Here is a 12655-nt window from a genome sequence, read left to right as displayed (position 1 = left end):
TTTATTTGAATGCCCTCGCTCCACTTCCCTCTCTAGTAAACTTTCTTCCATGAGCCTATGATTTCTTCTATTAGTGTCGATGGAGAGAAGGAAGAACTCAATCTCCTCCTTGCTCTTTCTTTCATTTCAATTTTGTTTTGTTTTTTTTTGTTTTTTTTTTTTGTTTTGGGATAACTTCAGAAAACCCCCCTGAAGTTCCAGCCGATTTGAAAAGACCCCCCTGAATTTCCAAAACTCTCATTTAAGCCCTCTGAACTTCCATTTTCTCTCACTTTGGACCCTTTTAACATTAAACTACGTCGTTTTGAATGTTTTATACTCATTTTACCCTTCCCCAAAACTACGTCGTTTTGTGTCCTAAAATTACCCAGCCTAAAACGACGTCGTTTTAGGCATTAATTTTTATTTTTTTAAAAAAAGAAAAAATTAAAAATTAAAAAAAAAAAAAAAAAAAAAAAAAAAAAAAAAAGAAAAAAACTGGGGTGGCTTCAGCCACCCCTTTGGCCAAAATGGGGTGGCCGAACCACCCCATTTTTGGCCAAGGGGGTGGCAGAGCCACCCCCTGGACGGTCTGGGGGTGGCCGGACCACCCCCTTGGCCATGGGGGTGGTCCGGCCACCCCCAAAAGGGTTAAAAAAAAAAAAAAAAAAAAACGGGGGGGCGGGGGGTGCATATGGGGTGGCCGGACCACCCCCAAGGGGCTGGGGGTGGTTTCGGCCACCCCATACGGCCGGTATGGGGTGGCCGAAACCACCCCAGCCCCTTGGGGGTGGTCCGGCCACCCCCAAAAACACCCCATCCCTTTTTTTTTTTTTTTTTTTTTGGGGCCAAGGGGGTGGCCGGACCACCCCCTTGGCCATGGGGGTGGCTCGACCACCCCCAGATCGGCCAGGGGGTGGCTGTAGCCACCCCCTTGGCCAAAAATGGGGTGGTCCGGCCACCCCATTTTGGCCAAGGGGGTGGCTGAAGCCACCCCCGTTTTTTTTTTTTTTTTTTTTTTTTTAATTTTATTTTTTATTATATATATATTTTACTTTTTTTAATTAAAAAAAAAATTATGCTTAAAACGACGTCGTTTTGGACTGGATATGTGTTGTGATTTTAGGACACAAAACGACATAGTTTTGAGGAAGGGTAAAATGGGTATAAAACATCCAAAACGACGTAGTTTAATGTTAAAGGGGTCCAAAGTGAGAGAAAACCAAAGTTCAGGGGGTCTAAGTGAGAGCTTTGGAAATTCAGGGGGGTCTTTTCAAATCGGCTGGAACTTCAGGGGGGTTTTCTGAAGTTATCCCTTTTGTTTTTTAATAATTTAGCAATTTAAAAGCTAGATTTATTGTGCATCCACTCCCTCAACCCTAATGCACCACTTCCTCTCCTTCATCAACCATGGATCTACTTGCCGAACCCTTTCGTTGTGCATGCACCCCACATGTTACCACGGCCCGCGTTGCCTGCACGCGCCGCCCCTCTATTTTGAGTCCCATGCGATATTTTTGGCTCCAATGCTCTCTCATGCCTAGATCTTCATAGTTGGTATTCCTCTTTCATTTATGGAGATCTTCATTCTAGTTGCATATCCAGATGCGCACGATATACCCTATGCCGTCCGCTCTAATAGCTCCGATTAGGACACCACAAATGCTCTCTCCCCTGTTGTGGTTTCCAAGTTAGCTTATTATTCTTGGCTGGTGAGGTAAGAATGCCAAGAATCACCGACTCAGGCCATCCTTTTGGCCAATTTTAAATTGTATCAGGGTTTTTATTGAGTCGTTTCACTTATACTATTTGTTTGATGAATGCTACATTTCGCAAATTTTTTTTAAAATTTACTCTAAAAAATGATGTGTCACGATCCTACGAAATGATAACAAATTTTTTAAAAGAATATATTACATAGGATTGTGAGGGAAAAAAAAAAAATTGGAGAAAATTTTTAGGACGTGTAGCATAATCTTTTTGTTTTTCTTAAAATATATATATATATATATATATAGTTTGGTTAGAGAAAAAAGAAACAAGAAAAAAAATTGGGTTATTTTTAAGCACGTCGATAGTTGAGCGACAATCAACAGAGATGCGCCACGTCATAAACACTACCACGTGTACTCCGTCCAACAAATTGCAAATTAAATCAAATAAGTAAAAGACAGCACAGGAAAAAAAAAAAAAAAGATAGTAAAAGACAAAACCTGAACCTGAAAATGAACTCAATTTGACAAAAACGCCACTGAACATCTGTAAAATGCCGGGAAACTCCAATTCCAAAGCCATTTAACAGTCAAGGTTATTTTGGTAATTTGGTGTCCATTTGGTTTCCGAAGGCAACCAAAACCCTGCACTAGAAGCCAAGAAATTGAACGATTTCAATTTCACAAATGGAAGCATATTGAAATCTGAGAAAGAAATTGAACGATTTCATTCTGTTCGATCTCTCGGAATACAAAGCTGTACTTTGTTTTTTCGCCATGGCTGCACCGTTTTTCTCAACGCCTTTCCAACCTTACGTCTACCAGGTATTCACTTCTTCACACTCCGTTTCTTCACGATTCGATCTGTGGTTTGTTTGTTTGTTTGTTTTTGGTGTGTTCTCTGTTTGATTGCCGAGAAAACTTAGGGAAACGAAAAGAAATTCTGAATTTCATGTCTTTTATTTTGAATCTTTCTCGCAGTAGCTGAATGGAGCTAGTTCTATAAATTTGTATGTGAATTTAGGGGTTTGCTTTGGCTTTGGCGTTTGATCCGATTTGCTTTATGTGCATTATTGAAGATTTGTCAATCAGTTTGCTAGTTAGGTTTTAATTTGGTGGAGGTAAGTTTGTAAGACCATTAGCTAAGTTTGGTCTCTGTCTTTTGTGTGTGCGCGTGTGTTTAGATCATGGGGGTTTTGGAGTTGAGTGTGGACTGTGCAAAATATTATTTTATAGCTGTCTGCATGGCTCGATAAGTCTTGTACTTTGAGATCAATGCTAACAAACAAGGAGAAATTAGGCCAAGCAATTGGTGTTTGCTATGCATATGCTGTGAAAGCTTCAGTCTAATGGTCAATGTGTAGTCGGCACATGCTGATCTCAATGATGGGAATTGAAATTTCCTGAATGATAAAGGTGAATCACCGGTCAGTTTTTTTTAAAGGAAAAGTTGGATCAATTGGCGTATATCTTTTTTTGGGTAAATTACTATTTACCTCCCTGACTTAAACTTCCTTATAGTTTGTATTAAATTGATATATGTTTGGTGAAATCATTCAAGTAATACCACATCAAGATCTATTTAACACTCTAGTTGCACACAACCTTTCTTCTTATCTTTTCCTTAAACGCCCTGTCCAAAATGTGTCAATTTTGTCCATTTCATTAGGATAATATGCATGCTCTGGCAGTCACTCAATCAGCGTAGACATCTATGCTTGATGGATCATAGTTTGTGGTTTCTGCTATTGTTAAATTTTTGTGGGTAATGTGGATAATGTGGATGGGTTGGTGGGCATTATGGGCTGCAGGGTTTTTTTCTATGCATTTGAAGTATCTTGGTCTTCCATTAGGGGCCTCCTATAAGGCCAAGTATATTTGGGACAGTGTTATTGAAAAGATGAGCGTCGGCTGGCTAGTTGGAAAAGAATGGAAAAGAATGTTTTTATCAAAGGATGGTAGGGTTATCCTTATTAAAAGCACACTTTCCAATTTGCCAATATAATTATTCTTCCTGAGTTTTTGGGTTTTTATCAAATTGCCCCATTGAAGTTGTTCCCATTATCAAATCGATCCTTTCATCCAATTCCGTATAGATTCCATTAACTTTTTTTTTATGGAACCGTATAAAATTGCAAGTATACAATTTTCTAAAAGAAAGACAAAAAAATTAGGGGGTGGCTTGAAGGCTTCTGAGGGGTTACGGGGTGGTCATGAGCCACCTCCTCTATCAAGGGTCGGGGGTGGCTCATGGCTAGCCACCCCTTAACAGCTCCTACTTTGATGTTTCTTCAACTTGTTATAATTTTTAATTTTATTCAGGTTCCATGAGAAAAATTGACGAAAACTATGTGGAATTGAGCTGAAGGATCGATTTGATAATGGAGACAAACTCAAGGAGCTAAAAGATAAAAATAGGGGGTAATTACCTTTTGCCCCCATGAACTACAGCGCCTTGACACTTTCTTCCAATGAACTACCAATTATGACACCTGACCCCATCAAACTATCATCTTATAACAAAAAGCCCCATTCTGTCAGTCAAACGGGTTAAAATTGACGGTCAACTGTCATGTGCAAATCATGTGCCATTTTTAAATTTTTTTCTTCCACTTTTGCCCTCACCTTAGACTGTGAAAATGACGCTTATACCCTCCATTCTAGTAATCCAACACATGAAAATATCTTTATGTGTAAAATGACGCTTATAACCTCCATCCTAGGGCCATCAAGATGCCACGTGTCCCACTTCTAAAAAATTAATAAAATATTATTTAACATTTTAAAAATAAATAAAAACTAAAATAATATAATATTATTATTATTATTATTTTTTTGATATGGCTTTAGAGGTGGCCGGACCACCCCCCAAGGGCCACCGTTTGGCCCTCGAGGCCACCCCCAAGGGCCAAAAAGAACAGAAAAAAATTCTATCAAAGCTCCAAAACACCATCAATGGCTTCCCCTGCCCAAGAACCAGAGACCCCCTTTCCTCCACCAAAGCTTTCTTCCACTTTGCGCTTCTCTTTCGCTGCACTTCAACCCAAACACCAATCCATATGAGTTATGGAGACAACTAGTCCTCAATCTCCCAAGCAATCACACTCCAAAACTCAACCACCCAAAGCCGACAAACCCATTTCACAACCCCCTTCCAAATCTCCATGTCCATCTCCAAAACTCAACCGCCCAAATCCAAATCCAAACAACAAAACCAAATCAAGATGAAAACATTTGCATATATTTAGTAATTAGTGATAAAAGCAATGGTCATTCATGTATTTGAAGGAACCAATCTGTATGGGTTCCTTGTTTGCTTGGATTCTTGCATTTCTTGTTTGCTGGGTTGCGATTGAGGAGGAAGAGAAGAAGATGAACCTTGGGCTGCGATTTTTTTAATTTTTTAATTATTTTGTTTTTTTTTATTTATTTGTAAAAGTAAATAAAATGAAGTGAGGGCAAAAGTGGAAGAAAAAAAATTTAAAATGGCACATGACCGTCACTTTTAACTCATTTGACTGACGGAATGGGATTTTTTGTCATAAGATGGTAGTTTGATGGGTTCAGGTGTTATAGTTAGTAGTTCATGGGGTGAAAGTGTCAATGCTCTGTAGTTCATGGGGCAAAAGGTAATTACCCCTAAAAATAGAAACGCAGGAACCGATTTGATAGAGGCCCAAAATTTAAGGAGTGATTTAGTAATTTTCCCTAATTCTTATGAAAAGATTGTGAATTTGATCAATAGTAAACTATAATATACTATGAATTGAATGCTTTGCTACAAAATTGGTTGTATGTATAATGTGATATTGGTGGTTGCTCCTGATATAAGCTTAATTTTGTGTTTTTTTTGAAGTCTGGCATGATCAAAGGAGCTGGCATTCTCATATTAATATGAATTGTGCAAATATTGATGGTCCTTGATGTCTTGTGTGCTGATATTCAATATGCTGCATAATCTGATGCGTGATATTGTACTACTGTAGAGTCCGCAAGATGCTGTGATACCTTTTCAGATTTTGGGTGGTGAAGCTCAGGTGGTTCAGGTATATGCATGATTATCCCAAAGTTTGCAAATTTGTTTTTCGTATTCCTCTGCTTCTGTATCTTTATCTCATAAACATTTTAATTATGGTTTGCACATTTTCAGATAATGTTGAAGTCACAAGAAAGGATCATTGCAAAACCTGGTAAGTTGCCCAATATGGGTTTTCAATTTATGGTCAATTCCATGTAGTTGTTAGATTTCAAAGAGAACTAACATCATCCTGTTAGCTTATCATTCTTCCTTTTTCTTTTCTTTTCTAATTTCTTTCCTGGGGGGGAGGTGTTGTTCTTTTAGATCTATCTAATAATTTTTAATTCTGATGCTTATCCATTGGTGATTATTAGCAAATTCTATGTCAAAACGAAGTTGGTTGTAAGTCTATGTTTGTTAGGTTAAGTCGGTAAGTAAACTGGAATTCAGACACTTGGTCAAAATTGAGGTCCATAATGGCTCGGTCGAAGTCTCGGTTGGTAGATGTTCGAATAAGGCACTTTCAAAAGGAAACAAATTTTAGAGGCCAGTTGAACTGGCGGTCACACTGTGTCCGAATGGCATATGTCAATACACATAATGAAGTGATCCAAAAGCATTTGTTCGGAGTGGCATTCGCACAGGGTTCAAACGTCAGTCTTCAGTGAGTAAAATTGTGAATTTCAAAATAGCTTGTTTGGAGTAATGGTTGGTGGTTGGTGGTTGGTTGAATGGCATAAAATCAAAGATGTCACAGTTTTGCTCGATTGGAACTCATGGTCGGACACTGTACGAATGGGAGAAGGATCGCAAACGGTGGAATCATCCAGTCGAACGTATGGTTGGACTATGTTCGAATGCAGTCAGCAATGAATCTGTGAATCCCTAGCCGCATCCAAATGAGACATTTATCCATCCGAACGCCGCCTTCCAAAAGTTATTTTTTCAGAATCCGACTTGCACTCAAACTTCTTGTTTTCCCGGGGTCTATATAAGCCTTATTCTTAAACCTCTCGTTGATCTTTGTTTAAACCACGCAATCACAAAAACAAAACCTTTAGCCAACGGGTTCTGAAATGCAAGAGGAAGCTTGATAGAAGATTGGCCAGAGTTCTGGAGTTCTAGAGTTAAGATGATAGGAAAGGATAAATTTAAGCATTTAATTTCATATACTAAAGTAGTCACAAGAAGTTCTCTAAGTGATTTTACTAGTATGGTGTTGGAGACTTGGTCAGTTCTTGATGCCAATTTGTTGTTGTTTGAAGTGCTGTTTTTTTATTTCAAGAACATAATATAGTGAAAGATTGGTTATGGGTATTAAAAGGTTGTGAGTGGAGACCATAATTAATTAATCTTGTCAGTCATTCATAATTCTTTTCCTTGATGATGGATGACATGGATAATCTTATCCAGTGATGCTCTTTCATCATTGGTTTTGGCTGTGCATAGAGTTGTATACAATCGATTTTGTTACACCTGTGTGAGGAAAACTATATTAGGGGCTTGTCTGTCCATTTGAAAATAGGTATGCCAGGAACATTTAACTGACTAGAATGGTTCTAATAACCATGTTGTTTTCACTTGAGTCGTGGTTTGGCTATGTTTACATTCTAGCCCTGTTTTAATTTGGAGCTGTTTGGTTGACATTACTTTGTGTTATTACATACTTTGGTACTGATAAAAAGGAATAGGATCTGTCAATTTGGCAGTTAATCTTTCTGCATCCTATATGCTAAGGATTCTTATCGTTTATATGCTATTTCATGTCAGCTTGCCCAGAAATGGATTTCCTTTCCTTGGACTTGCAATCTGTAACCATGCAGCTTTCTGCTTGCTCTGTGATCTTGTGTTAAAATCTTTACAAATAACATTCCTTCATTCCCATCATCTATATTTCTGTGGCTGTTTATGATGTGACATGTTTTATCTACTGTCGTGTGAGTTTCAAATGGGTTTAGGAGGCACCAATAATCCTGCTAAAGTTTCATTTTAAAGACGCAAGAGGCAAGACACAAATTTTCCGTTAATTTAATCTTATTTAACTTAGATCAATTATTTGTTTAAAAAAATCTGGGATATTAGTATTTAGATTTATTTTTTATTTAATTTTCTAGAGTCAAGGGTGTTTTTGGTAATTCAATAAATGGGTGTTGCCCTAGATTAGGATTTAGTTGTTAGTCTATTTAAGTTTGTTTTGCACTCCAATGGGGGCAGATTTTGATAGAATAAAAAATATAAGGAATTGATTCTTCTTCTTTCTCTCCCTTTTTAGCTTCTTTCTCCACTCTTTTCCCTACTTTCACCATGTGATTTTGTGATTAATGTGGTTCTACGTCAAATTGGTATCAGAGCCAAAGCCAAACCCGATTGTTTACCATAACAATTGTGCAAAGTCAACAAACCACCTCGAAGTCTATTTTGTTACTCCAATGGGGGCAGATAACAATTGGTATCCACCACCTAGTTCAAAGAGGAAAAAAAAAAGCTTAGAAAATCCCCTTCGCAAGGTCAACAAACCATATCCAACTCGAAGTCTCAACCTTTTTGACAAACCCATGTTGGAACCATCTTGTCAATGCCGCTGTCATGGTCCTATTGTCACAACCTTCAGCTGCACCCCCCACCAGTCTTGGTGTCCTCACTCGCATACCTGTCCACTAGTCACCACTCTTTGTGCGCTTTGTGTTGAACGTATCGGCCTCTAGTTTCATGCGATGTTGGTGGATCTCAATTTGCAAATCCCACACCACCTTCCCCTTCAATTTTTGCCATCAGCCCATGCAGTCGTCGCATCATCAGACTCATGGTGGTCTTTGTTTCAAATCAAGACCACCTCAACTTCACATGTTGCCGGTCTATACCTTAATTTAGTCTTATTAGTATTTAGCTTTATGTTGTATTTAATTTTCAAGAGTTAAGGATGTTTTTGATAATTCAATAAATGGGCATTGCGCTAGATTAGGGTTTTAGTCTTTGGTCTATTTAATAGTGTTTTGTACTCCAATGGAAGCAGACTTTGATGGAATAAAAAGTATGTGGAATTGATTCTCCTTTCTCTCTTTCTCCCCCTTGGTTTCTTCTCTCTTTTTCTCCCCTTAACTTCTTTCTCTCTCCCCCTTTTTAGCTTCTTTCTCCTCCCTTTTTCCTACTTTCACTGTGTGATTTTGCGATTACGTCATTTAGCTCTCTAGTTGGGTGTGCTTCGAGCCATATAAGTTCCATCCCCATTTAAATGCATATATGCTAACATCTATTTCTTCCTTGTGATATTCCATATGCACAGCACTGCCTTAGTGTTTGTTCTTTAGGATTGGCGAATGCTCCTTACTTTTGTAGGGCAATATAGGAGATGTTTCCATGTTTTTCTTAGCTCCGTATTCTTTTTCTATTTGGACTTGCATCTCCATCCCCTGCTAAACCTTGTTCAGGAGAGGCTGCTGGTTACCAATGCTTCTTTGTGCTCTTCTTAATAGTCCACATGCTGTGTTAGATGTCTGTTGTGTTTTTTCTTTAAGCAATATTTGCATCCCATATGAACAAAAAGTCCAGCAGATCATCTTCTGCATCTTTAATCTAGCCAACTGGGTTGGAGCCATGTAGCAGGGGCTTGTTGCTATAGGGACAAAGACATGGAGAGCTCATTGAAAATTATTTGTTGGAACTCTTTTACGATTTTTATCATCTCAAGTAGTTATCTTCTATATTTCTAGAATGGATTATGGATTAAATTTGACAAAACTTTTCTTGACTGAAGTTATATTTGTTTTCTCATTTGAGTTATAGATCATAAAATGTATTTTTTCTTGGCTTATTGTGTAGCAACTGATATATGAAAATTTGTAGGTTCCATGTGCTTCATGTCTGGGTCCATTGAAATGGAAAATGTTTATGCCCCTGAAAATGAAGTAGGTATGTGGCAATGGCTTTTCGGGAAGAGTGTGAGTAGTATAGTTTTTCGTAATCCTGGTCCAAGTGATGGGTTTGTTGGAATTGCCGCACCTTCTCTTGCGAGAATTCTCCCGGTATGTGCTTTTTAGACACCACATTTCTGTGAATACTTAATTTCTTACTCATTTTAAGTCAGCATGCTGAAGATTCATTCTTTCTATTAGATTATGGCTAACTCTAGTCTTGTCATATGTTTCTGGCATTATTCTACAGATTGATTTGGCAATGTTCAGTGGAGAAATTTTATGTCAGGTAGAGCCAAATTATTTGCTTTACTTGCCTCTTTGCTCTGCTAAGTTTGCAATCCTTTCCTGGTATTTTACCGTTTGGCAGTGAGCAACTTTACATAATCTCCGGTGGTCTTATGATATAATCACCTTTTCCTTTTCTTTATTTCTGTCAGCTGTACTTTTATGTGACTTAGTTAAAATGATCTGCAGCCAGATGCATTCCTTTGCTCCATCAATGATGTGAAGGTCAGTAATACAGTTGATCAGAGGGCACGTAACATCATCACTGGTGCAGAGGTGAGTTCTTCTTCTTCTGTTATTTTAATTGGCCTCTTGCAGTCCTTCCAGCAGTTGAGTTGTTTCTTTTCCTTTCTTTTCTTTTTTGTTTCTTTTCTTTTTTGTCTTTTGTTATTTTGAGTATCCTATCTCTTTGCATTATTTCACTGGTCTCCCAATTGTGATGTGTTTACCTATTTGGAAGACGTTTAAATATTTCTTTCAATGGTAAATAATATGTTAAGTTTATTATAGGGATTTCTGAGGCAGAAGCTATCCGGCCAAGGACTTGCATTCATAGTTGCGGGTGGATCTGGTATGAATTTTCTGAATCATTTATACAGACTTAGAAAATTTCTATGAATGCCTTTCTAGAGTTTGGCTCTGCCATGAGTTCGCAGAGAAAGCAATTGGAACAGGATACATGCAGGCCTTTAATCCTGCTCTGAGTTCAAGGCATGTCTGGGTGGATTGAGCACCAGGCTGTGCTTGTACCCTCATCCCTCCAACAGATTAGTCGTGTCCTTAGTATTTGTATATGAACCCAAATGTACTTCCTTGTGCCTCATGTGTTTGGCTAAGTTAGAACTTGTCTATTTTTTATTTCTTCCAACCCCCCCCCCCCCCCCCCCCTTTTTCCCTTTGTGCCTTATTATTTCTTGATTGATTACTCTACTTCCTGGACTAATTCAAATTACAAAATTAGTTCAAATAACAAAATTAGAGCTCCAATATTTGCCCTTTGGACTAATTCTCCATGGGTTTCTCTATTGGCTAGTTGTACAGAAAATTCTTGAAGTGGGTGAGGTATTAGCTGTTGATGTATCTTGCATTGTTGCCCTGACAACCACTGTCAATGTTCAAATCAAGTACAATGGTCCTATGAGAAGAGCTGTTTTTGGGGTGAGTTTCTGCTATACATCTTGTTACTTTTTCTTTCCTTGTTATTTTTTGGTTCGTTAAAACCCATTTATGTGATGTAGTTGATATTTCCTCTTCCAAAAAAAAAAAAAAAAAAAAAAAAACCGAATCAATCTTCATATTTCAACTTTGCTTTGTTGAGAGAGAGAAAACTAAATTGAAGCCGTCTGATTTTTATGAGCATCTTATGTATATGTGGCCGCATCTAAAGATGAAGATTCAGGTGGCTCTGGGGGACTTTAATGATAAGGTTGACCAAGCCCTTCAATACTTACTATCCCCCACCCCCAAAAACTTGCTATCTCAGTGGTTGGGTCCACCCAATGGAATAAGATTCTCAATTTCAAATGAAATGGAGAGTATCAATTTTATGGTCATAATTTAAAATTAATGTATCTAACGATATATATGATGTTAATGTTAGTATGTCTTACTAATAATGAAATAGATACTATTAATTTCATTTGAAATGGAGAAGATCGTTGGTCCCAGCGAATATGGTGTCTCAAAGTGTACCTGATCTTTACGTTTTCACTGATACCCATAGCTGTCTTATTAATAATGCATCAATTGTTTCCAATTTCCAAGCTTGTTTGCCATCTTGCAGGGTGAGAATCTAGTAACAGCTGTTCTAACCGGACCAGGCATCGTCTTCATCCAGAGTTTACCCTTTCACCGACTCTCTCAGCGCATTGCCAGGTAACATCATTTGCAGCATAGATTCAATTTCATCAGTTAATTACCAGTCATTTCCTTCGATTCTGTTCTGAACCAAATTGTTTTCTGGTTTACAGGGCTGTTACATCCCCCAACATGAGGGAAAATCCGAAGTTCTTCATTCAGATAGCCATTTTCTTTTTTCTGGCATATGTGGTGATTGTATCTTCATTAATCTTGACCGACGTTTGAACTATACTTCTTTTTCTTTTTCTTTTTTGCCCTCCAATTTCTTCTAAAACAACCCATATTATATTCTCGGTTCTTTAAGTTATTGGCCCAAAAGGTTTTCTGGACTAAAGATTTTGGTCAGATAGGTTGTCCTAGAGTAGGCAACTTGGGGAAATTGTTGAAAGCATGCGTAATATCCGAGTTGGACTAGATTTACTCAATCTGCTTATGGGAAAGCCAACATATTACACATTGTCCTGTATTTGTGGCGGCCTGGTTTTAGAAATTCATAGAAAACTTGTTCATATGCACCCTTGGACGGCATAGATCTCTTTGGGGGGTTTTTTTAATATTTTATTTTAGATCAATTATGTAAGAATTGACATGTGGCAAATTGGCACATAAGACGTCTAATATGTTTAACTTGGTACTCAATACTATTACTTGTTTACATGCAGTTTTTATTATTATTATTATTATTATTATTATTATAGAGCAATTCGTCAATGGACGCACATTTCTACGAAGTGTTTCTGCAAAAAGGCTTAAATTATCTGAAGGTGGAATCTATGATACTTATGATTTCAGAAATTGAGAGATATGTGATGGGTTTCTTTCAGGTTTTATCAAATTATTGCACTAATTATGGAGGGGTTAATGAATAATTAATTTGCCAGTAGGTA

The 12655-nt window shown here is 37.8% G+C and overlaps 1 protein-coding gene across 1 annotated transcript; it reads left to right on the top strand.

Annotated features, from left to right (window-relative positions):
- The first annotated feature begins 2260 nt into the window (after nt 1–2260).
- On the top strand, nt 2261–12423 carry LOC132174839 (uncharacterized). Its single transcript, XM_059586535.2, has 10 exons — nt 2261–2516; nt 5678–5737; nt 5842–5881; nt 9553–9731; nt 9871–9909; nt 10098–10184; nt 10419–10479; nt 10942–11066; nt 11692–11783; nt 11879–12423. The coding sequence occupies exons 1-10, from the start codon at nt 2469–2471 to the stop codon at nt 11991–11993; spliced, it is 846 nt and encodes a 281-aa protein (XP_059442518.1). The 5' UTR covers nt 2261–2468; the 3' UTR covers nt 11994–12423.
- Nucleotides 12424–12655: the final 232 nt, after the last annotated feature.

Source organism: Corylus avellana, chromosome 3, assembly GCF_965113065.1.
Source record: "Corylus avellana chromosome 3, dhCorAvel1.hap1.2, whole genome shotgun sequence".
Lineage (NCBI taxonomy): Eukaryota > Viridiplantae > Streptophyta > Magnoliopsida > Fagales > Betulaceae > Corylus > Corylus avellana.
This window is presented reverse-complemented; position numbering and strand designations above follow the sequence as displayed.

Excerpts from the sequence above, each read along its gene's own strand:
- LOC132174839 (XM_059586535.2), top strand. The coding sequence starts at position 2,469 with ATGGCTGCACCGTTTTTCTCAACGCCTTTCCAACCTTACGTCTACCAG. Across the intron at positions 5,738-5,841 it reads GTGAAGCTCAGGTGGTTCAG|ATAATGTTGAAGTCACAAGA; the intron begins GTATATGCATGA and ends GCACATTTTCAG. Across the intron at positions 9,910-10,097 it reads GTGGAGAAATTTTATGTCAG|CCAGATGCATTCCTTTGCTC; the intron begins GTAGAGCCAAAT and ends AATGATCTGCAG.